Source organism: Panthera pardus, unplaced genomic scaffold, assembly GCF_024362965.1.
Source record: "Panthera pardus isolate Hobbes unplaced genomic scaffold, ASM2436296v1 HiC_scaffold_13, whole genome shotgun sequence".
Classification (NCBI taxonomy): Eukaryota; Metazoa; Chordata; class Mammalia; order Carnivora; family Felidae; genus Panthera; species Panthera pardus.
Genome location: NW_026526688.1, coordinates 203,061,276 through 203,086,966, shown reverse-complemented (window position 1 = coordinate 203,086,966; position 25,691 = coordinate 203,061,276). Strand labels below are relative to the sequence as shown.

Sequence of the window (25,691 nt, the reverse complement as noted above, 5' to 3'; positions counted from 1 at the left end):
CTGCAGTGTGCAGGTTCTTGCCCGAAAAGTCGCAGGGCTTAGGGAAAAATACAGTTTGGACAGAAACTCAAAACCCCGAGAGCAATACAATTAAACTTTAGAATAACAAACTCTGCAACAATGCCTCTAAGAGTTAGCACCGCAAAGTGATGGATCACTAAATTCTACGCTGGAACCAATTTTACCGTATATGTTAACTAACTAGAATTGGAATAAAAACTTGGGGCAAAAAAAGATTTAACACCACAAACTTGTAAATAAGGACAAGGACATAGGATTTTACTTTGACAAGACTCAGGCTTGGCCCGGTGGCTGTGACGTAGTCTGTACTGTGGCACTCAGGTGTGCAGGGGGAATGGGGAGAGGGTGTGGGAGGTGAGAGGACGGCTCCAGCATGGACCCGACAATGCCAAGGGGCTCCTGGGCACTGAGGGCAGGGATTTGTGTCTCTCAGATGCTCCCTCCGTGCCTTTGTTCAGGGCTTGGGTTCTTCTTACTGGTGTAGAGTATCCGTGGGGCTTCCTCATGTGTGCCAGGATGGGTGTGCCAAGTGCAGTACGCAGGGCATTTGCCCTGGTTGATGCGGCTGGGGGTGTGTGTGTGTGTTCCCACGTGGCTGTGCTCAGTTGGGAGGAGCCTCTTTGGGTCTGCATTCCCTGTGTGCTGCCTAGCCAGGTGCATGCTTCCTGGGTTCTGCAGCGTGGTGATTTTGTTCTATGGACTTAACCACATGTGACCAGACTCCTACACTCTAGACGTTTAATAACAGCATGGACCACGGTCACCTTTATTTAAGTGTCCATGCTGAAATTTATTTGGACCAGATTGACAGAGAAGGGAATTTTTTTTTTAATGTTTGCTTATATTTGAGAGAGACAGAGACAGAGAGAGACAGTGTGTGAGCGGGGAAGGGGCAGAGAGAGATGGAGACAGAATCTAAAGCAGGTTCCAGGCTCTGAGCTGTCAGCACAGCTTGGACCCACGATTCACGAGATCATGACCTGAGCCAAAGTCGGAGGCTTAACCGACTAAGCCTCCCAAGAGCCCCAAAGGGAAATTATTTTTTAAGTAAATAAATTATTATCGTAGTTGACTTACATAGCACTTTTTTCTTCTCTTGAAACCCATGTATCAACCTAGTTTTCATTTCCCATATTCCTAAATTCTATCTGAGGGATCATAACTGTTCTCACTTAACACTCACCTCTAGAGAAAGAAGAACTCTAAAAGCAGTTGGATAAAGGTAATGGAGGCAGAGAGATCAGAACAAAGTGTTGTGTGGGTGTGGCCTATGCTCTGCTTGGCTCCTGACCCCTGCCGACATCCCCTTCCCCTTCCCCACAGCCTCTTTTCCGCCCACCCTTTCCCTCTGTGTCCACTCTGCAAGCATCTGGCACATTCCGTGGTGGGGGCATGGATCCCTGAGTGTCCTAACTTTGACCCCCCCCCCCAGAAGAAAGAGGGGAAAATATTCAAAATTGTGAGTTTGAAATGCAAAACATGGTTTTGTCCCTAGTCACGACATTGAGATCCACCAAAAGCACTTTTTATGAAAAGACATGAGTTTTGGGAAGGGGGAGGGTTCTTACAGCAAGATTCCAGGGCCTTGTACTTTCTTGTTCTGGTGAGCCAGTCAGTTTGATGGGCTTATCATCAAACTGGGGCTGAGTGAGCAGTACCTGAAACGTGTTCCGAAACTGTGCCTTAGTTCCAGATTTCTTACTCACTCATTGCACATGATGGTAAGACTCCAGAGACTGGCAGTGTTTTAATCTTGAACGTTAATTCTGGGGTCAGGCTGAAGTATTGCTCATGGGAGCAGGGTGGGAGCCAGGGAAATAGAGATGGGGACCGAGCTGGGGAGGAGGCAAGAGAGCGTTCCCCAGGAGGACTGGTGATGCCCAAAGCTCTTCTGTGCTCCCTGGCAGACTCCCTTTTCAGACCCAAGAATAATTCAGGTTTGAGCTTCTGGCGTATAGATACCCGTTTAACAGTGTGTACCAGTTTTGGGATGAGTTGTATACAAATACTATCCCCTAAAGTAACGACCACGGCTGTGGCATGTAAAATCTGTAGTTGCAAGTATTTTAATTGACACTGGGCTCTGGGCCTGTGTTTAACTTTATTATAAAGTAAAACATAGAGAAAATTACACAAAGCAAATGTATAGCTAAATGAATTGTTGGCAGGTGAGCATCCCATGGCCACCCGTGAGCACAGCCCCCGGGAAGTCAGTACCTCTGTGTGGCCCGTCCAGACACAGGGTCCTCTCCCTGAGCTGCCGCTGAACTGGCTGCCGTGGTAGTCCTGCTCTTTCTTTTTTTTCTTCTCATATTACTCAGGTGTGCGTTGCCATCGTCTTGCCTAGTTTTTTGTTTGATGTATCTTTTGTATTTTGGTTTTTTTCAAACACGAATTATTTAAGCGAGGCTGACCTCATGTAAAGGAACCAACTAAGTTCAAGAAAGTTATTTCCCTCCTTTTTTTTTTTTTTTTTGAACAGCTTTGCTGAGATACAATTTACATGCCATACAGTTCACTCATTTAAAGTACACAGTTCGATGGCTGTTGGTATATTACATCGTCAGCTATTAAAAATTGTGGTAAAGTATGTACAACATAAGACTTGCCATTTTAGCCACATTTAAGTGGACAATTCATTTGTATTAATTACATTCACAGTATTGGGCAACCATCACCAGTATCTGTTTCCAGAACTTTTTCATCACCCCGGAGACTCCATCATGGTTAACTAACAATTCCCCACCCCTTCTTTTCCCCATGTCTTTGGTAATTCTTTAACCTCCCGGTCCCCACCCCACCCATCCTGTCCCTTGTAATTTATCTGTTGAAGAACCTGAGCCCTTGACCCTTCAGAGATGCCCAGAGTGTGGACCCTGCAGCCTGCGTGCTCACAGGGCACCACACAGGCTTTCTGTCTGTGCTGCCGGAGAGCTGGTACTGGATCCAGAAGCTTCATCAGACCTGTTTCCTTCCCTGTGGCAAGACCAGGAGCCTCACTGTCTGCTTATTTGTTGTTATGGGTGTTAGCAGCGATTGCCCAACTGGATTTTGTTTTAAATATATAATATTAATTGTTCGGGAAATGTTTAATTAGGTTTGTGAATAAACTTACCAAAAGTGACTTCATTTCGTTCTCCTTATCACTTATTTTTTCACATGCATGGTATTTGTAATCGAGGTTACCGTGAGTATCTTTCCATGGTGTTATTATGCATTTGCAAAGTGAATATTTAGATAGTGACCCGTGTGTTCAGCCACTGATGCCATGTGCTGTGAGGACATTCTTCGTTTTCTCTCTGGATTCCAGTCCAGCTCTGCTTGAATGTAAGCCCTGTGCCTACACATTGTGCTCCGATTACCCCACCAAAGATGTCCCGGGACCCCTGACTGCTTTGCTCTCCATTGGCTCAAAATGGAACCTGTATCATGGTATAGGAGGAGAGCAGTTCTCACTTCTGTAGAAGGGGGAAGAAAAATGTGTGCCGGGCAGATACCGGTCTCCCTTAACATCCCCGTTTTCCAAGTGGTACAAGAGAGGCAGGATGACATTACATAGAAGATGGGCTTTGCGTGAAGCATGGGAATCTGTCTGTGATGAGCAAGGCTGTGGAAGCAGGAATGGGAGAGAAAGCAGCTGCTCTGGGACTGATGAACAGCCAGCCAGAGGGCTGTGTTCTCAGGCCCCGGGCCCACCCACTCACTGTGCAGAGCCCAGAGCAGCCTCAGAATCTTGGTCTTTTAGAAGAGTGTTGTTTGGTGGGGGTTTTTTTTTTTTTTTTTTTTTTGAGCTCTTCTTTGAGCTTCTCCTTGATTCCAGATTCTGTTCTGGGTGCCTCACAGCAGCCTGGTGCAGTGCTTAGCGGTGTCCCACTTGGCACATCGGGAGAGGAGGTGACGGAAGCAAAACTCCCGTCTCTGGCCTGGAGCCTTTGGACCCCTTTCCTTTGCTGAGATGCCTCTCTCCCTAGGCTGGGGACCACAACACACGACACGTGCAACGAGGACACGTACAGCACCCTGCTGCAACGGTACCAGCGCTCCGAGGAGGAGTTGCGCAGGGTGGCTGAGGAGTGGCTGGAGTGCCAGCAGAGGATCGACGCCTATGTCGATGAGCAGGTGAGTGTGTGCTGCCAGGAGATGTTGTGGGCCAGGCACGTGTGCCAGGGTGACCGGGGATGGGGAGGTGCAGGTGCGGTGACAGGGAATGGGGAGGTAGGTGAAGGTTGGGGGATTCTGGCCACTGACTTTCCAGAGGGAGCAGAGATACTGCGGTGCCACAGTGGTTTCATTCAGTTGTGCCTGAGGGTGGCAGCAGCTGTTAATCAGGTCACTGTTGGCCTGGCTACACCCACCACCACCTGCATGCGCTGCCACCTGGCTCAGTGTCCCCTCAAGAGTCTGTGAGGCCCTTGGGAGCTCCTGAGCCTTGTAATTTCAGGAACCACTTCCTGAAAGCGCTGCCATTCAGAGCCCATTCTCGGTCTCTCACCATCTAGAAAAAGAGCGCATTCAGAACATAGTTGATTGTACTTGGCAGGTGCTGACAGGGACGGAGGAGGACCAAGAAGGCAGGGCCCTCCTCTTGGAGATGGGGCCTGAGGGCAGGTGCAACTGGTCAGCAGGAGCCTCTTAGGACAGAGTGTGGGACTTCCAGAGGGCACCCCAGCCTGCCTGCCCGCCTTTCTAAAACTGCAGGAGGGTGGATAGAGGAGGAGGAATTCAAAACCGCCCTTTCCAAGGTAACAGGGTATAAGGAGTGATAAGGAAGCACTGACAGAGCTCTGTTTTACTTTTGAGACTCTGGGATTTGGATCTGCCCTACTGCAGACCCCGTGGATGCTTTCTCTTTTCATGTTATAGGTAGGATGAATATAAATGCAGTTCTGGTTTTAGAAATTCTTTCTTCATTTCTCCAGTTAAACTGTGACTAAACACATAAATGCCTCAGGACAACTCTTAGAAAAAAGGAAAGACTGAGACTTTGCAGAAATGGAGAAAACCTTTGGGAATAGGAATTTTCTTATGGATCTGTCCCTGAAATTAAATGTCTATTTGGGAATGTAATGTATAGTATTATCACTGCTATTCTGATGAAAATGGAGTATATGTAAAAACAACAATATGGTTATTTTCTCTAGGAAGGAGAGTACAGTCTTACTTTAAAAAGTAAACCTGAAATTAAATTTATTTCTTTAAAAGTCATGTTCTTGGGCACCTGGGTGACTCAGTTGGTTAAGTATTGCAGTTCACAAGTTCGAGTCCCGTGTCAGGTTCTATGTTGACAGCACAGAGCGTGCTTGGGATTCTCTCTTCCTCTCTCTCTGCCCCTCCCCTGCTCTCACTTGCGTGCGCGCGCTCTCTCTCTCTCTCTCTCTCTCTCTCTCCCTCAAAAATAAATAAACATTAAAAAATAAAAAATAAATAAATAAAAGTACATGTTCTTACAGCTCTAAATGCTTACAGTAAAAAGTAGGAAAGATCTTAAATCAGCAACCTAACTTGGCAACTTAAGGATCTAGGGAAAAAAGACTAAACCCAAAGCTGGCAGAAGGAGAGAAACAATAAAGATTACAGCAGATAAAATACAGAGTAGAAGAAACAGTGAAACCAGACGTTTGTTCTTTAAGATCATCAAAGTTGTCAAGTCTTTAGCTATATAGACTAAGAAAAAAAAGAGAAGACTCAATTACTAAAATCAGAAACGAAGTGGGAACATTATTACTGATTCTACAGAAATAAGAAGAATGGTAAAAGTACTGTGAACAGTATCAGAACAGAACACCAACAAATCAGATCCCTTTAGATGAAACGGACAAATTCCTGGAAACACAGAACCTGCTGAGACTAAGTCACAGGGACACAGGAAGTCTGAATAGACCTACAGCTGGTATGGAGACTGAATCACTAATCAAAAATCTCCCAGCAGAGGAAAGCCCAGGACCTGTCGGCTTCGCAGGTGAATTCTGTCAAATATTTAAAGAAGAATTAACATCAGTCCTTCCAAAAAATTGAAGAGGAGAGAAGCTCGCCAACTCATCCTGTGAGGCTAGCATTACCCTGATACTAAAGCCCCACAGACACCGTAAAAACAACAAGACTACAGGCCAGCATCCCTTAAGAACATTGGAGCAAAATTCTCAACAAAACAGAAGCAAACAGAATTCATAAATATATTGAAAGAACTTTACACCATGACCAAGTGGGATTTATTCTTGGAATGGAAGGAGGGTCAATATGTGAACATTGATCAGTGTAATAGACTACATCAACAGAGTGGAGGGGGTAAAAAAAAAAAAAAAAAAATGATAGTCTCAGTTGATGCACAAAAATCATTTGACAGTATTTAACCCTCTTTCATGATAAAACACTCAACAAACTAGGAGCAGAAGGGAACTACCTCCACATAAGAAAGCCATGTGTGAAAATCCATGGGAACCATCATACTCAGTGGTGAAAGACTGAAAGCATTTCCTCTAAGATGAGGAATAAGGCAAGGTTGCTTGGTTTCTCTGCTTCTATTCAACATGATACTAGAAGTTCCGGTCAGAGCAATTAGGCCAGAAAAATAAAAGGCATCCAGATTGGGATGGGAGAAGGTAAATTATCTCTGTGGATGATATGATCTTATGTGTAGAAAATCCTAAAGACTGTAAAAAAAAAAATACTAGAACTAATAAATGAATTCAGCAAAGCATCAAGAACAAAGTGCACAAAAAGTTATATTTCTGTACGTTAACAACAAATAATCTGCAAAGGAAATTATAAAAAATCCCATTTACAACACTATCAAAATGAGTAAAATACTTATAAATTAATTCACTCAAGGAGGTGGAAGGTTTATACAGTGAAAACCATTAAACTTTCTGAAAGAAATTAAAGACATAAAGGGAAGTACATGCCATGTTCGTTGGAAGACTTAATAATGTTAAAATGTCTGTATTAGCTAAAGTGGTCTACACACTCCATGCTATCCCTGTCAAAATCGTAAAGTTGTTTTTGTAGAAATAGAAAAATACATCTTGTGGCACTTAGGTGGCTTAGTCAGTTGAGTGTCTGTCTTTCAGCTCAGGTCATGATCTTGCGGTTCATGAGTTTGAGCCCCACATTGGGCTCGCAGCTGTCAGTACAGAGCCTGGTTGGGATTCTCTGTCCCCCTCTCTCTCTGCATCCCTCCCTCACAAAAATAAACATTAAGAAAAAAGAAAAACCCATCTTAAAATTCATATGCAATCTCAGGAGACCCAGAGTATCCAGAACAATCTTGAAAAAGAACAACAAAACTGGAGGACTCACACTTTGTGATTTCAAAACTTACCCATACGCAGAAGAATGACATTGGAACCTTACCTCACACCATATGCAAAAATTAACTCGGTAGATCAAGGACCTAAATGGAAGACCAAAAATATGAATGAAAATAGGACTCCAAGTGAAATACAGCAGACACAAAAGAATAAATATGGTAGAACTCCACTTATATGAGGTCTCTACCATAGTCAGATTCTTAGGGACAGAAAGTGTTAATTCATGGGGACCAGAGCCAGGGAAGTGGGGGGGGGGGGGGGGAAGGGGAGAACGGGGAGTTATTACTAATGGGGACAGAGTGTCATTTGAGGAGGATGAGAAAGTTCTGGGAATGGATGGTAGGGATGTTTGTACGATGATGTGAATGTACTTAATACCACTGAACTGTACACTTAAAAATGGTTAAGGTGGCAAATTTTATGTTATGTGTATTTTACCACAATAAGAAAAAGGAAAAAAAGGTATTTTCCCTTTTTTTCCCCCACAAAGAAAAGACATCCTCTTTACTAAAGCAACCAAAAATTTATTTTCACTCACCTATCAAGAAACCATGATGCCATTAATACAAATTAGGGAAACTGAGTAATTTTAGCATCTGGAAGGTACCAGTCTTTCTAGAACCCTTGGAATGGACATCAGTCACTTCTAATCGAGTAGTAGTTTAGGAATTATGTAGTAATTTCAAGGTTTCAAAACATCTGTAAAATAATTGAGTATTCACAAGTAAGCATGGACATGGGAGACGGCTGACAGCTTTAAATCACTTGTTTTTGCTTGCTTTTTAAAACGTATCCTTTATTTGTGATTTGACACGTACATAAGCCTGCAGGTACCCAAATGTTCGGAAAAGTTAATCACAGAGGATGTGAGGAGAGGGTCAAAACAGTAGTTCTACTGAGTGTGTCCCGAGTTCTATACTAAAATACAGAAATTACTACTTTTCCTAATGTGTAGCTCCTTTAAAATCGTCTTTAAATGTGCCATAGTGATAACTACTTGTGAGAAAAAGATTTTTCCTAAAAACAGCAGACGTATGTCACGTAAAGGGAGGACTGGCACCGATATTGAATCTTCCCATTCAAGAAGATGGTATATATTCTCTTTTTAGGTTTTTTTTTTTTTTTTTGTATTCTGTGTTATGATTTTACCGTTTGTTTCCTACCAAGTTTATACCTGGGGGCTTCGGGTGTTGGGGCCGCACTGTCACGCTGTTGGCACTCCACCCAACACCCTTACTCTCCAGGAGTTTCTGAGTTGGCTGCCTCGAATTTTCTAGGAGACCGTGACCCCTACAATAATGTTTTGTCTTACCCTCTCTGGCACTTGAACTGGCTTGTTTGGCTTCGGTTAAAGCCTTCGGCACAGCACGAATGCCTACTGCTGTCGGCTACTGCTGTTGGCGCTGTGCTCTGCTCTGGCTTCCCGTTAGGTCACGTGCTTGCCTCGCTTACTGATGATAGTTCTTGGCAAATTAAGGAAGGCTCCCTTTTCTAGCTTATTGAAGTTACGATTTTTGTAAAAAGCAGAAGTAGATACTGAATTTGATTGTATGGTTTTTTCTTTTATGTATTTTTCTATATGAAGTGAGAGATTAGGTTTCCTAATTTTGAGACATGTTTGCATCCGTGGAATTAACGTCTTACTAGATTATGGTGTATTCTCTGTTAACCCATAAGTAGATTTAAGTAGCTGATACTAGGATTTTGGTGTCTGTATTCTGAGGTATCGTTGACTCTTTGTCTTTGAGGCCTTCTCTGTTTTGCATAAAGGTTATGCTAGTCTCGTAGAATGAATTGAGAAACTTTCCATGATGTTTTTAGCAGCATCCAGTTAAAAATTTTTTTTTTCCATAAAGGATTTGAGGGAATACACCCTAAAACCTGGGGCATGATTTGTTTTGCAGGGTGGAGGAGCGAGGATTCTAGACCTCATGCTGCCTTTTCAGTTTACATTTTACTTTGTTGTCTGTTCTGGGGGTTTTGCTTCATGAGTCAGCTCCACAAATTGATGTTCGCCTAGGAAGTTGTCTGCATCGTTTAGACAAGGGATTACAAGCTTGTGCTCAGAGGGGAGGCTGTGGGAGAGCTGCTGCCCACGCCCCGGCCGCCTCCCTGGCACACTTGGCATGGAGAGCACCATCTGCACCAAAGGAAACACCACACCCTCGGCCAGGAGGGCGGCAAAGGGCAGGTGCCTCAGAGCTGCGAAGACGTCCAGAGAAGTCTGGCCCTTAGGTGGAATCTCAAGAGCTTTCTAATGTTGACTCAGCTTTTTAAAAAGCACTGTGCAGGCCCAGCGGAACAGCCTGTGAGCCACCTGCTCACAGCTTTTCTTTGGATGTGAATGTCTACCTTGTACAGTTACTTCCTCCTGCCCCCCCTGCCTGTGTCTGCCCTTTCTCAGGCCCACTTTTCCTGTGGGGCCTTTTCTTCCCTTGGTCGGCCTGGGAGGGAATTTGGAGAACAGTGTTCCCCTGTTTATTGATCACATTTGCTTCTTCATTTTCCTGATAATTTCTGCTTTTACCTTTAATTTCTTCCTGCCTTATGGGTTTGTTTCTCATTTTTATTTTGTTCCTTTGGCTTGTTAGGTTGAACACATACTTTTCAGTCTTTTGTTCTGTTTCGTTCTCTCAGAAATGCATCTAAACCGGTACATTTTCTTCTACATGTTGGGCACATCTTACATAATCAGATTTGTGGGGCTTTCATTGTCAGTTATTTCTGTGGACTGTACTTTCAACTTTGATTTCTTCTCTTATGGCTTAAATGATTAAAAATGTTTTTTTCCAAAAGCATGAATTTATTTTTTGAAATTACTTTTGTTTTGTTTTGGAGGGTTTATTGGTAGTATTTTCTTGTCTATGGGATTAAATATGTCCCCCCCCCTCCTTTTCTTTGTTCGGATAATTTGGAAGATACAAATCCCACATCTATGTTTTTAGAGGTTATTCTGAAGTTTTTAATAATTAGAAGAATACATTTAGATAAACATCAAGACTTCATTGTTTCATAGCCTCCCCCCGCCCACTAAAACTGTACCTTTGAGCCCATTCTTTATTCCCTGTCCCCCTCAATTGGGCTTCTTTTCTAATTGTGGTAAAATACACGTAACATAAAATCTACAGTTTTAACCACTGTGAAGTGTCCAGTTCAGTGGCAGTAAGTACATTCCCATGGTTGTGAGCGTCCCCAGCCTCTGCCTGTAGAACGTCTCCACCTTCCCTGAAGGACACCCTGTCCCACTGCACAACAGCCCTCCCTTCCCCCCACCCCTCCCAGCCCCTGGTGCCCCCGTCTACCTTCTGTTCTGTGGACTTGACTCCTCCAGGGGCCTCGTGTGAGTGCAGTTGTACCAAATTCGCCCCTTTGTGACACCGGTGTCCTGTCCGCAGGCTCGTCACGGGCAGGCTGGGTCATCTCCATTTCTGGATCTCTGGTTCAGGCAGGGCACATAACAAGAGGCTTTCGGTAAAGGATGAATGTTCACTACTGCAGTGACAGATTCAGCTCTGACATCTTAATTTCTTTTTTTAATGTGAGTTCCTCCGTGTTTCCCACGTAAGAAGAGCACGTGAAAGAGGTGGAGCCTCTGTAGGTGCTTTGTCACATGCACCAGATCTGAGATCTCCCCTCGCAGACGCCTGGGTGACTCTTGCTGGTACTGAGGTTTTTTGTTTGCATCTCCTTACTAGATGACCATGAAAACCAAACAGCGCATGCTGACAGAGGACTGGGAGCTTTTCAAACAAAGGCGATTCATTGAGGAGCAGGTAAGGCTGTGGGGAGGCTGCACGCCAGAGCAGGAATGCAGCTCGGGAAACCCCACCATTTCAAGGCCACACTGCCCTGCCTGCTCCTGAGATAGTGTTGTTAATCCTAGATAAACTAATTTTCCTTATCTGTTTCTGCATCCTCTGTATTCCTCAAGGAAAAACTCGTTTATCAAGTGACCCCCCTCTAGCCCTGTGCTCTCTAGGCAGGTGGTGGGGTCACAGAGTGGGACTGGGCCCACCCCCCTCAGGCCATTTCCCGGCCTCCCACATGCCTGGGCCATACGTTCAGTGTGGCTGCTGACAGTGCTGCTCGCTCCCTGCCTCCCTGCTTCCCCGCTTCCCCACAGGCTCTTCCCTGCCCCTCTGCACCCACTGAGGCTTGCGGGGGGGGGGGGGGGGGGGCGGCGGTGACTTGTCACGATGGCCTCAGGGCACTCGACTTTGGAAGCTTGCGCCCCTTGATTTTCGTCCACATGCTGGCGTCTGCTGCTTTTCTCCAGCCAGCTTTTCTCCCTTGGCCCTCTCCAGACATTGGTGCCCCCTGTCCTCACCCCTGTGGTCTCCTCTGGGCCCCACGGGTAGAGGGCACCATGCTCAGCGTGCTCTCCTGCCCCCGGCCCCCCCCTACCCTTCCTGTATGGATTCTGTCCTATCAAATGGCCCTTCCAGCCTCACCCCTTCCGTTGCCAGAGCTGGTCCACAGGCTTCTCTGAAATCCAGATGCTTGCCTAGTTGATTGGAAGTTTGGGTGCCACTTTCCACGTAGCTCCTGGCTCCACCCCCTTCAGTTGCTGGTCCTTGTCCCTGCAGTGGGCGTCCCCCCCAACTGGCCTTGCTCCCACCTGCCAGCTGCCATCACGTGTCACAGGTGCCACTCGTGCTACAGCTCCGTGTGTGCAGGCCTGTGTGCCTCCAGGCTACACTGTTGGGCACGGTGCTCTCCTCCCAGTCTGCCAAGACCCCTTTCCTGCTCAGCCCAGGGTCAGTAGGCCTTCTAGAGGTGTTTCATTGGATGCTTAGCTCAGTGCTCTGCCTCTGACCCAGAGGCTTTTTTTTCTTTTTTTTTTTTGGCCTCTGATGAAGTTACCAGCGAACCGCCTCCCCTGTGAATCACCCCCCGCCCCACACACACCGGCCCTGCTGAGCTGCTTTTCTGTTTCCATTTCCGTGGCCTCCTGCACAGATCTGGGCTGGAGCACCTCCCACCTCATGGTTTCCTCTTTCAGGGTCTGAGCTCCTTGGGGGCCACAGTTTAGTTCTGAGCTCCTGGTCCCTAGTGAGTCCCGAGCACACAGCCATTTGGGGTCAAGGCTGGTGTCTGCTGGTGAGGCACCAGCGGGGGGTGTTCCTGCTCCCTGACCTTTGTGCAGCTCTAGCCAAGGGCTGCTGCACATTTCAGGTCTGCCCCTTTCCCCCCACCCCTTCGTGGCCCTTTCCTATTCTGGGAAGCTGTGGCCGCTGGCTTCTAGATGGGCGTGGTACATATTACCATGATTACTGAAAACTCAGACCACCTGATTGGGGAATATGTCTTGCAGAGTTAACCTCTCATTTGATGATTCCCTCCAGCTAACCAACAAGAAAGCGGTTGCTGGTGAGAACAACTTCACGGACGCCATGAGGCACATGTTGTCCTCCCGGCTGAGCATGCCCGACTGCCCCAACTGCAACTACAGGAGAAGGTGAGCCTGTGCTGTCGTGTGGGCACAGAGGGCCTGTGGGACCCACGGCCTCAGCAGAGGCGCCGACCCTGACAGAGTGTGGTCTGACCTTCTCTCCTGGCTCTCTGGGTAACTGTCCTTCATTCCCACTCAGATGTGCTTGTGATGACTGCAGCCTCTCACACATCCTCACTTGTGGTGTCATGGACCCCCCCGTCACTGGCGACATCCACAGTCACCAGCTGCCCCTCCAAGTGGATTCTGCTCCCGACTATCTCTCTGAGATGCGCCCACCTAGCGTGTCCTCAGCAAGCTCAGGGTCAGGTTCCAGCTCTCCCATTACAATTCAGCAACATCCCAGACTCATCCTCACAGACAATGGCTCTGCACCAACTTTGTAAGTTGTGACTTTGTAATAAGATTTCAGAAATTTACGTAACCCAGTAATGAGAAGTATGGACAGTGTTGTCTGCAGAAGTATGGATATCATTATAGTGCTTTTCCAGAAAAAGGATCCTTCATTTTTTAAGCAACTTTTAAAATATGAAATCAGTAAACCCAAACTTTGACACTATTTCATTACCTGAAAAAAAAATATGGTAAATTAATAAATGCCAGTAAAGAAAAACCATGTTGGTATGCAGGGAAGTGTCTCTTCAGTTCTGGCTTCACGTTTCCTCGTTTTATTTGAGGGTGATCAGCCCGAAGCTCATTCCGCCTCATTGTCCGTTCAGCATTCATGCTTATTCCATGTCTTGCTAAAAACCCAGATGATCACTTTAGCAAGCGATTGAAAGGTTCTGTTTTCCGTGTTCCCACATTATCTAGAAGTACATTTTGTATGAGCGAGGTGGCTGTGCCACTATCGCCAATTCACACCGTAGGTGAGTGGTCCCACGTTTGTTCGGAGTTGTGACCCTGTCATTTGTTGAGGCTTTCCACCCTGACTTCTGGACGGGTTGCACATGGATGCGTGTTTTTATTTTATTTAGGTACATTTAGGTTTGTATTTGGCTTATCGTAGAGCATAGGGGTGTCAGGAGCCCTGTGCAGGTGACGGCCATCAGCCCCGGTACCCAGTAGTAGAGATTGTTGCCCCAACTGCGGGCTGTTCAGCGCTTCTCAGATTTCTCACTGCCTCCATCTGGATTTCTCACGATGACTCCGAGGCTTTCCTTTGGAGTCTTCCAGTCCTCAATATGCATCTGGTCTCAAACACAAAATAATGCTAAAGGGATTGGTCTGAATGCCATGACTCTGTTGAGCTCGAACTGCTTTCTAGTCCTGGACACCCTGTGCTCTCTGGGAGTCTGTGAAGGAGGGTCGAGAGTGTCCCAGCCAGCTGTTTACCAGCCTCTAAAAAACGTATCGGCAGGAAACACATACAGCCTGATAAAAATGTGTGTCAGAAGAGCCCATCCCTGCTCACATGTCACAGCTGCCAGCGTCAGGTGTGAGCTCCTGTGCCTTGTCACGTGGTGGAGGAAGTGGGCTGTGGGCACCTTTCTCCTCAGGCTGGGATTGTCCGTGGCCGCTCCGGGCCTCTGGTCCTTCAGCAGCCTGGGGCTAATGTCTGCCAAATACGATTTACCGTGACCTGAAGCCCTCCAGCGTTGCCTTTGGTACGTGTTGTCTCTCTTGGTGTCATCGCGAAGGCGCTTAAATAGAGTCGTGCAGTTTTAGTCTCTGTTCAGCAGTGCCCTCCAGTTTTGGTGGGCTCTAGGGCCAGTGCAGCCCGCCTTCATTACGTCGAGCAGACGATTTAATCACTTCATCTCTGAACCTCGGTTTCCTCATCTGTGGGTCATGGTGGTTATAACGTCTCAGGAGCGGCTGAGTGTCGACCGAGGCAAAATGTCCCGTCACCTCAGGCACCACAGGCCCTCAGGAAGCCTGCACAGCCCGCACCCGGTGGGTGCTGTGTGCTTCCCTTGGTGAGTGTGCTGTAGTGTGTTGACTCTCTTTCTAAAAATGGGGAAGACATTTGAGTTGAGCAATTCTGGACGCTCTTCTGAAGCTAAAAGGTCGCTAGTTCTTAGGACTTTTCCTTCTGGAGGTTGTTGTATGCTGAGGCAGAAGATGGACTCAGAGGCATGCTCACATAGACTATGGGGTGACCACGTGTGGTCACATCACACCTTGAACAATTTGCACTGCAGTGGGAGCTCCGTGCCCACTCTTTCCACACACCAGAAAAGCGTATGTTTGAAGTGGCCTTCGTTGGCTACAGTCTTGAAATTTGCTTATAATTTTTAGTAAGTATTTCATTTGCCCATTGTTTAGATGTCTTGCTAAAGCTGATACTTACGTAAGATCATGACTGACTTGTCCAGAGCTGGCCTTATGGTGAAAAACTTTCAGTATTTTGTCAGCTAAGTGCCTTAAAGTTTTGTTCACCTGGCTATGTCTGAAATTTTGGCAGTCCTTTGTAGTCCTTTAATTTTAGTAAAAAATTGTGTCTGCTTGGAAATGGCAGAGAACAGCTGTAGACCAAGGCACTTCAAGTTGAGTGGGAATGCAGTGATTAATCTGATTACATTTTTATGCTTTTTCCAACATTTTTCTACTTTTGGAGTTTTGTTTTCCATTCTTCTAAGTAGTACCAATGGTAATTGTTCAGGCATTTTTCTCCTTGTGTTCAGGTTACTGAGAGATGGTAGGAAGTGCGTGGCGCTCAGTGTAACACTCTTGTGAACAAGAATAGTGTCCGTGAAGGAGACGTCTGTGCTTTGTGGGTGGTTCACTCACTGTCCCTCCGGGTAAATGGCCTCGTGGTGACCATCTCTGCCTGTCTCAGTTGTAGTGATGACGAAGACGTTGCACCATTGTCAGCTAAGTTTGCTGATATTTATCCACTGAGTAACTACGACGATACTGAGGTGGTGGCCAACATGAATGGAATCCACAGCGAATTGAATGGTGGCGGGGAAAACATGGCTCTGAAAGATGAGGTATGGGTACAACTTCTTCCTGGTGACAATAAGTGGCATAAAATGGTGATCTGGCATCTTATTTTTTTATATTCTTGCGTTTTGAAAAGTATAAATGATAAAGGTTGTTTCTAAAGTCCCCTCAGGTAAGCAGTACCAGTAGTAGCTCTTCAGAGGCTGACGACGAAGAGGCAGATGGCGAAAGCAGTGGGGAGCCGCCAGGAGCCCCAAAGCAAGACGTAGCTCTAGGCAATGGGAGCCCCAGGAAAGAGGAAAGTAAAGTGGACAGTCCACCCCCATCTTACCCAACTCAGCAGGTACGATTTTATCTTTCTGAACTTTGTGTTTTGCCAAGGGTATCTTTCTCTGTGTGTATTTCCTAAACATGAGAATTATTGAATGTAAAATTGTGTTGTTTTGAATAACTTCTGAAGATGAGCACTGGAGAGGATCAGAGCATGCTTTTAAAAATAAACAAACATGACTCCTGAGCCCCATTTTGATCTTGTTCCTCTTGCTTGAGTCTAATCGACGGTCTTGATTTTGTAGCTCTCCAGAGTAGCTCCAGATATTTGGGTATCATAGAGGGTTTTTTCTGTAAAGAAGCAAGGGGAGAGTTTGTGTTTTTGCTTTTTAAATGTTTATTGTTGAGAGAGAGCGCGCACGCGTGCACACGCGTGCACGTGAGTGGGGGAGGGGCAGGGAGGCAGCAGATCCCAAGCAGGCTCAGTGTTAACAGCAGAGAGCCTGACATGGGGCTCGAACTCACGAACCCATGGCCCGTGAGATCATGACCTCCTGTGCCAAAGTTGGATGCTTAACTGACTGAACCACCCAGTGAGACTTTTTTTAATAAGTAAAATAGTGGAATGTTAAAATTTCAGAAATGGTTGATTTTGTAAGGGAGGTTTTCTTTCTGGTGGATATCTGGTTTCTTAACTGAAGGTAATACCTCATGAGACAACTGTCTTTTCTTAGAGACTCAGTTTTATAAATAGGTTATCACGTAGTTTTTAAGTGAAAGGAAGACCAGGTAAAAGTCAAGATGCTTAGTTAATTAACTTACTTAATAGGCAGTGTAGATCCACGGTTCAGGCAAGGACGGTGACATGGTGAAAAGGTGTTACATTGAGAAGTCCTGCCCCCTTGTCCTTCACCATCTGCCCTGGCCAGCACCTACCCACCCCCAGTTTTAGTCCCAGTAGATAACCAGTCTTACTCGTTGTCGTGTGTCTTCCCAGTGTTTGTTTATGCAAATACTAATGTTTCTTCTTCCCCTTTCAAATGAAAAGGCTTATGTGCACAGGCAGTTCCCTGACCAACTCGCCCTGTACAGAGTGCACTTTGTTCTCTTCTGCTGCCCTCTGTATTCCAGCAGGTGGATGTACCATGGTTTTGTTTTTCTTTTTAGTCCCCTGCTGCTGGGCACCTGTGTTTGCTTCCCTCTTTTTCCCCTATATACTGTTCAGGGAGCGTCCTTACGCATCTTTCATACATAAGTAGGTCTATCCCCAGGATTGGTCACCAGCAGTGGCTTTTCTGGGTCAGAGTGTGATGGCTGCCCTGCCCCCCCGAAGAGGCTGCTATCATACAGTTTTGGGGTGCTGCCAGTTTGATAAGAATTGGTAATCCCTTCAAGTTTCAGTCTCCATTTTATTGTTTATGGGTAAAGCTGAGCATTCTTTTATATATATCGATGGGCCATTTGTTTCCTTTTCCAGCTTATTGAGTTACAGGAATTAGAAGAGTTCTTTATGTGTTGTCCCTCCTTTATAATTACGTGATCTGAAAACATTTTCTCTTGGTTTGTGGCATGTCTGTTAGTTTTTAATGGTATTTTTTGAAAATCAAAAGTTTTTAATTTTGCTGAATTCTAATTCATCAACTCTTTCTTTTATGAATCATACTTTTGATGTCCCATCCAAGAAAACTTTGCCTAATACAAAACTCTGTTTTCTTCTAGACGATTTGTAATTTTAGCTCTTACTCAGGTCTTGTTCATTTGACCCAGTTTTTACTTATGGTGTGAGAGTAGGGTTTAAATTCATCTTTTTGCACATGTGGATATCCAGATTGTCCCAGCACCATTTGTTGAAAAGACCATCTCTTTTCCTGTTGAATTGCAGTGGCCATTTGCTGAAAATCATTTGACTATAAATACAAGTGTTGATTGTCTGCACTCTGTATTCTGTGTTTATTTGACCTCTGGGTCCTTTCCCATAGTGTATTTGACCTATGCTTTATAGTAAGTTTGGAAATAAGGTAGGATCTGCTCTCCAGCTTGGTGAGGCCTTATTGAAAACTGTTTAGGCTGTTCAGAATCCTTTATGTTTCCATGTAAGTTTTAGAATCAGCTTGTTCTACAAAAAAGTTTGCCTGGATTTTGATAGAGATTGAGTTGAATTCTTGAATATTTGGTAGAATTCACCTGGGCAGAATCCTCTGGGCCTAGTCTTTTATCTGTGGGATAATACAGATCAATTTGGGGAAAATATAGTCCTAACAAAATTGGAATCTGTCAGTCTGTGAATGCACTATACCTTTCCATTTGTTTAAATCATTGTTGATTTCTTTCAGCAGTTAAAATTTCTAGTAAGTAGGTCTTGAACTTCCTAAATTTATTCTTAAGTATTAGATGGTTTTGATTCTGCAGTAAATGGTATTTTCTAATTTCAGTTTTCAATTGATTGTTGGCAATATGTAGAAATACAGTTGATTTTTATATATTGATCTTATATTCTGTAGCTTAAACTCATTTATTCTTTTGTTGTTTTTCCTTTTTTTTTTTTTTTTTTTTTTTTTTTTTTTGGTAGATCCCTTTGGATTTTCTACATGCAAGATTATGTTGTTTGTGAATAAAGACAGTTTTACTTTTTCCTCAATCTGGATGCTTTTAATGTCTTACTCTCGCCTTCCTGAGCTAGCTAGCGCCTCCAGTCCAGCTCTGTGGGGAAGCGTTGCAAGCGTATGTCTTTGCCTTGGTCCCAGGCCTGGAGGGAAGTACTCAGTCTGTTACTAGTGTGATGCTACCTGCACAGTGTCTAGGGATGACCTTACCAAGTGGAGGACATGAATCCTGTCAACTCCTAGTTTCCTGAGAGTTTTATCATGGACATGTATCTGGTTTTCCAGATGCCTTTTCTGCATCTATTGAGATGTCCCTGTGGTTTTCATCCTTCATTCTGTTACTGTGGTGTATTGCATCAAGTGATTTTTGGATATTAAACCAACCTTGTATTCCTAGGATAAATCCCACTTGGTGTGGTATATAATTTTTTTGTTTGTTGCTGGATTGGTTTCCTAATCTTTTACATCCATGTTAATGAAAGATACTATTTTATGGTCATCTCTCCTTGTGACATCTTTGTCTGACTTTGATAATATTAGCCTTAAGGAATTAGTTGGGAAGTGTTTATTCTGCCTACAGTTTCTGAAGCAATTTGTCTAAAATTCAGATTTCTTAAATATGTGATAGAATTTACCAGTGAAATCCCCTGGACCTGGACTTTTTTTTTCTGGGAAGACTTACAATTACTCATTCGGGTTTTGTTTATTAATAGGTTTACTCAGATTTTCTATTTCCTCTTGAGTTAATTTAAAAAATTTGTGTCTTTTTAGGAATTCATCCATTTCACCTAATTTGATGGCATAAGGTTGTTTCTGGTATTCACTTATAAATTCTTTTAATTCTACAGGGTCTGGAGTGATGTTAATCCCTGGTTTTGGTAATTTTGTTTTCTTACAAATTTTGTTTGCTAGAGGTCTATCAATTTTTGTAAATAACCAATTTTAGGTTTTAATTTTCTCTGTTTTTCTCTTAATTTCATTTATTTGTATTCTGATCTTCATTACTTCTGCTGCAGTCTTTGGTTTGTTTTTCCCTTTCTAACTTGTGAAGTCTAAGCTTAGATTACTGATTTTAGAACTTGAAAACTTATTGAGACCTGTTTTATGGCTTAACATGTGGTCTCTCCTAGATGATGCCCCACGTACACTTGAAAATAATTTGTGTTCCGCTCTTGTGGAGTGTCCTACAAATGAAAGTTTGGTCAAACTGATACCATTATTCAAGTCTTTTGTATCCTTACTGGTTTTCTGTCTTGTTCTAAAAATTGCTGACAGATGTACCGAAGTCTTCAAGTGTAACTGCGGGATCGTCTGTTCCCTTCTCAAATCTGCCAGATTTTGATTCATGCACTTGGGACAGTGTTGTTGAAGGTGTACACATGTATTATTGTTACATCTTCCTGGTATATTGACTCTTTTGTCATTACGAGATGATTCTCCACTAGCATTTCTTCTCTTAAAGACCATTTCATGTGACATGAAGAGTCATTCCAGCTGTCTTAGAATTACTGTGTGTGCACATTATATATTTTTTCATGTCTTAGAATGTAGGATTTGTCTTTGAATCTTTTAGTTGGGTCTTGTATTTGCCTCTTGTCCATCGATCCTGCCTTTGGTCTGGAGTGCTTTGTTTATGGTTCATGTCATGATTGGTGCTGTGAACAGCTGCCATTTGCTGTCTGTTTCTCTAGGTCTCATATGTTTTGTTCCTCTGTTCCTCTTTTGTATCAGACAAAAATTTTAGTATTCCATTTTAATTCTGCTGTTGATTCTTTGTTTTTGTTTTTGGGGGGTTTTTTAAGTTTATTTTTAAGGGCTGTTGGCAACGGGAAGTGCCCCAGGCAAGAGGGCTAGGCTCCCATTGCTCTTACCTGACATTCTAGTAGATTGGCATGAATAAATGCTTCTCAATTTGCTTTTTCCCTTTGGTTGACTTTCAGATCCTCAGATGGTTGCTTTGACAATTGTGTTCAGTTTTACCTTGTTTCGAGGGAGAGAAGCCACCGACTGCCTCTCTTCCCTCAGCTGAGTCCTGTCTCTGGTACCTTCACAGAATCTCCATGTAACCACGCCTTAGCAGTGCGAGCCCCGTGGAGCCCAGTACCAGTGCTCTGTCGTCCCCGGCCCCAGCCCCCCTCTGTACTCTGCCACCCTTGCCAGTCCCCTTGTCCCTTCGCGGACAGGCACGGGAGCACACCGGTGCGGGTGCCACCTCAGCAGACGCCCGGCTGGGGAGTGAGGTGTGCATCTCTTCTCTCCTCAGGTTTCCTGCATCCTGGGCTCATGGGGTCCCCTCTGTACTTTACAAGGAGGGCCCTGGGTGACTTGAGGTATCAGATGAGCCCTGCCAGCTTTGTTTTGGCTGTGTAGCTGCTCAGCAGAATGTGACTTTTTAATTTGTCCCTTCTTTGTTTCCCTAAATAACTGGGTACTTTTTTCTTTTTTTCTTTCCTTCCAGGCTGAACAAACTCCAAACACTTGTGAATGTCATGTTTGTAAACAAGAAGCCTCTGGACTGACAGCATCAGCAATGACAGCTGGCGCCCTTCCTCCTGGCCATCAGTTCATGAGCCCAGAGAAGCCCACACACCCTGCTCTGCATCTTTACCCCCACATCCACGGACACGTGCCTTTGCACGCAGTCCCACACCTGCCCCGCCCTCTCATCCACCCCACCTTGTATACAGCGCCCCCCTTCACACACAGTAAGGTAAGTCAAGGCAGAGAGGGCCTGAAGCTCCCCTGTCACTAAGGTCTTTGCAAGAAGTGCATAGTTTAACAAAAAGTCATAAATTGTCAACTTGTATAGGACCATGTCTACTCCTGATGGGAGGTCTGCAGATGTCTCCTTTTATCGTAATCTCTTAAGCTCTCAGAATTTTGAATGTTCACGGTTGTAAGAACAATCACAAAAGTCGTGATGTATTCCTTCAGAATTAACTAGAATGTAAAGAGTTTCCCAGGTGATGTTGGCATAACGAGTTATCCTTGGGTGCCTGCACAGATAGCTCTTCTCACCAAGACATAGTTCGGTTCTTTACTTATGGCGCCCTGGGCCCTGGCTCTTTTTCCTAACATTGTATGGGTAAAATACTGAGTACGCATGAGTCTTCTGACCCTAGCGGGGCTCTCCAGTATCTGAAATGATTATGCTCTCTATGTGCAAAAATTAAGGACTTGTCGAAATACACACACTTAAGGAGGAATCCTGAGCGCATTACAGGAAGAAGTCCCAGCGTCAGGTGCTTGTTGAGGGGTGGCTGGCGGGCACACGGGAAAGGGCATCCCAGAAACTGGCTGTGCTGCAAGCTTGTTCAGAGAAAGAGTGGGCATCTAGAAGAAGTTCGATTTTCATGTATTTCTTCTCAGAGAACACCATGCTTCTATTTGAGTAGCTTAGGCTTTGCAGAGAAATTCTTAGGTTGGTTTCGTTCTTTGTACCTTAGATAGCTTTGCCTCCTTAGCTATTTTGAACTTAGCTTTATTGACTCTTCTAAATTCTGATTTTTGGTTTCCTTTTCTATCAGTTATTCTGGTTCAAGATTAGTTTTAATCAAAAATAAAATTTTCCCCAAACTACAGACTTATGATTTAAAACCGTGATTCTTAACTGGGAGAAGGGAGGAGAACGCAGGATGGAAGGGGCTTTTTCAAACCGCACACACATTTTCTCCCTGCAAGGGCGTCTGCCGTGAAGTGGGGTGTGTGTAGCCCACCAGTGGGCTTTGTTTTCTGGGGAGGGGCACGGGTAGGAGAGTGACAACCACTGATTCAGAGTAAAGTAGAATCAGTTTGTTACGTTTTGTTGTGATAAGTGATTGGTAACTACCCAGGTTTATGCTTAAATTTTGTTCGATTGGATATCCCTCAGTTTGACATTGAGTGATGGCTTTATTAGTAAAATGATTTGAAATAGCATTTTCAGGTGTATATTCAAAGCCAGCCAGTTTTCACAGTCGCCTGGCCTACATAGCCTCTTTCTCTCTGGTTGAATATATGAGGTGGGGAAGCTATCCACTCTGTTTTTCCCTGGATAGAACTGCTGTCTAGTCCCTAGGAACCACCCCTAGAAATAGAGTGCAGTGAAGCTGATTATTCCCCAGAGGCTGCTGGGACACTCCAGTTAAAAACGGATATTTTTCCCCCTAACTTTTGGCCTTTTCTCAGAGCATTATAAGTAGTCCCTGAAATGGTAAAAGAGAAGAAAAATATTTTGGGGGAGCATCATCTGTATATAAAATCTATTTATCTAATACCTTTTCAGTTTTAATCTAGTAGATAGACGTGATGAAGGATTCATAGGTAGAAGGGCAAATGCAGAGGACGAGCTGTTAAGCTTCATTTCAGTCACTGTGTTATGAATGTCAAGACTGTTCAGTGATGCATGTAAAATACATTAACTGGATGCCATTTTTATTTAGAAAAATGAGATGCATTTGGCAAAATACTTCAATTGTAGCTGATAAAAAGACGTTTGTTTCTCTAACAAGCTAGCGTTGTCACTTACAAGGTCTTCCAAAATTAGTTTGTATTACTTGAGTTAGTTTGACTTCAGCGAATACTGTGAATACACGTGTAGCTAATGCATAACGTGTTCACAACCCCATAAGAGTTGGTAGAAGCCCCTTCTAGAGAATTCACACACTTGTTCAGTTACATCAGAGCAAGCGTGTTCAGAGGATGTCCCCATGTCATTGGGAGACAGAGGTGGGCACTGAACGTGGAGGAGGGCGGCTGTGCTCACGGAGCTCTTCTGCTTCCCTGTCTGTGTTCGTGGGGCCTTTAGGGATCTTTACTCTGGTAAAGTGGCATCCGTCACCATTAAGCCTTTGTGTCATTATAGTTGTAATTCTTTTAATTCATACTGTGGCCATTGTGGGTAAATATTTAGTACCTAAAACGCTTGGGATGAGTAGTGTAGAAAGTTTATTTGTTTGAACTTAGGAAAACTTGAAGATTGTTTCTGGTTTTCAAATGTCTTTGTACCAGTGATACATGTATCTTATATGCTGAGATCGAAGTCATTTCAAAGTTAAATGTAGTTGCAGGAGGAAAAGGCAGTAATGAAATTCTAGACAAAAATTAAAACTATATGACAGGGAGTTTCATTTGCAAATATTTGCGGATTTCGCAGCCTTCTTTTTGTTACTGATTTCTGCTTTAATTCCCTTGTGGTCTGAGAGCAGACATCGTATGACTTTTACTCTCTCGAATTTGTTGAAGTGTGCTTTGTGGCCCAGAATGTGGGCTGTCTTGGTGAGTGTGGCCTTGAGAATTTGCATATTCTGCAGTTGGTGGATGAAGTCGGCTACAGACATGCGTTAGGTGGTTAGGTGCCGTTGACTGATGGTGCTGTTGAGTCCAACCATGTCCTTCCTGACCTGCTGCTGGAGCTGTCCGCTCCTGACAGAGGGGTGGGTGTCAGAGCCTCCCGACTACGGGCGGGGTCTCCCCTTCCTCCTGCAGTCCTGTCGGTTTTTGTCTCGCGTAGCCGGGCGCTGTGTTGTTAGGTGCTCACATGTTCAGGATGGTTACGTGTTCTGGGGGGATTAGCCCTTCTGTATCATTATGTACTGCCCTACTTTATCCCTGAGAATCTTCCCTGCTCTGAGGGCTGACCTGTCTGAAATTAACACAGCTCCTCCAGGGTTTCATTTACATCAGCAGGGTGTCTCTTTCTCCATTTCTTTACGTTTAACTTAAAGCGGCCTTTATACTTCCAGTAGGTTTCTTGCAGACACACGTAGATGGGTCTTGTTTTTTAATATACTCTGAATACAGTTTCTGTCATTTCATTGGTATATTTAGACTAGCCACATTTAAAGTGATTTTTGATGTTTTGGGTTAAGAGTAACCATTTTCCGATTCTCTGTTCATTACCAGAGGCTTCTTTTTTGCCTTCTCCACTTTTAATTTTTTGATTCTAGTTTAGCTCTTCTCTTTAGCATACCGGTGATACTTTTTTAAAAAATTGGCAGTTGTATTAGAATATACATTTTACCTAATCTAAGTCCTCCTTCAAAGAACTGCTCTGCTTCGTGTTAATATAGGTACCTTTTCATAGAGTGTTCCCAGCCCTTCCCTCCCATCCCTTGTGACAGTGCTGTATTGTTTTCACTTACCTGTTTATTAATCACCCAGTGCATTGTTACTGCTACTGCTTAAGCAAAGTTATCTTTTAGATCAATGAATAATGCAAAATAAGTTTATCTCACTTAGATTTATTTCTTCCCCATTCCCTTCCTTTCTTTATGCAGATCCAGGTTTCTGACCTATATCATTTTCCTGCTGCCTGAAGAAAATCTTACAAGTTCCTTGTAGGGCAGGTCTGCTGGCGATGAGTTCCCTCAGTTTTTGTTTGTCTGAGGAGGTCTTTATGTCTCCTTCCCTTTTCAAGGATAATTTCGTTGGAATCAGAATTCTAGGTTGGCGGGGTTTTTTCTTTCAACACTTTAAGCAAATTTCACTCTACTTTTACCTTGCATGGTTTCTGATGAGATGTCCTCTTTAATTCTCTTCCTTATTCTTAGAGGTGCAGGGATCCCTCCCCCTCTCTTCTCCCTTCCCCTCCTCTTGCCTTCCTTTCCCCACTCCTCCCCTCCCTTTCCCCAGGCTGCTTTCAAGGTTTTCTTTTTGTCTTTGGTTTCCTTCAGTTTGATGATATAAAATGCCTAGGTGTAGACTTGGGGGTGTGTTTTTTTCTGTTTGGTGTTCTCTGAGCATCCTGGATCTGTGGTTCATTGTCTTTTATTAATCTTGGAATGTTCTCAGCCGTTATTCCTTCAGGTATTTCTTGTGTCTTTTATCTGCCTTCTTCTGGTATTCTAGTTCCTGTTTGTTACATCTTTTGAAATTGTCACACACTTCTTGGATGTGTTGCTCTGGTTTTGGTCAGTGGTGGCGGTGGTTTTTTTGGTTTGGGTTTTTTTTGATTCTTTTTTCTTTTTGCATTTCAGTTTGAGAAGTTTCTATTGACAGATCTGGAAGGTCACTGACTCTTTACTTGGCCGCGTCCCGTCCACTGATGATCACTTCATCAGAAGCGTTCTTCATTTCTCTTGCACTGTCTTTGTGCCTAGCTTGTTCTATTCTTCTGCAGTTTCCTTCTCACTGCTCACGTTACCTGTTTGTTCTCGCATGTTGTGTGCT

General features: G+C 44.3%; 1 protein-coding gene and 1 long non-coding RNA gene across 7 annotated transcripts in view; one reads left to right on the top strand and one right to left on the bottom strand.

Annotated features, from left to right (window-relative positions):
* FAM193A (family with sequence similarity 193 member A) overlaps positions 1-25,691 on the top strand; it is a 163,413-nt gene that overhangs the window by 106,568 nt on the left and 31,154 nt on the right. For all 6 annotated transcript variants that reach the window (XM_053901764.1, XM_053901767.1, XM_053901765.1 and 3 more), the window contains exons 7-13: positions 3,993-4,140; positions 11,024-11,101; positions 12,674-12,786; positions 12,920-13,162; positions 15,563-15,716; positions 15,833-16,012; positions 21,001-21,252. In XM_053901764.1, the coding sequence (XP_053757739.1) occupies positions 3,993-4,140; positions 11,024-11,101; positions 12,674-12,786; positions 12,920-13,162; positions 15,563-15,716; positions 15,833-16,012; positions 21,001-21,252 (1,168 nt within the window). The remainder of the gene's footprint in view (positions 1-3,992; positions 4,141-11,023; positions 11,102-12,673; positions 12,787-12,919; positions 13,163-15,562; positions 15,717-15,832; positions 16,013-21,000; positions 21,253-25,691) is intronic.
* LOC109269763 (uncharacterized) lies at positions 4,139-10,879 on the bottom strand. Its single transcript, XR_002081252.2, has 3 exons — positions 10,631-10,879; positions 7,372-7,411; positions 4,139-4,516 (listed from the first exon to the last, which is right to left on the bottom strand). It is a non-coding gene; the product is annotated as an uncharacterized LOC109269763 (long non-coding RNA).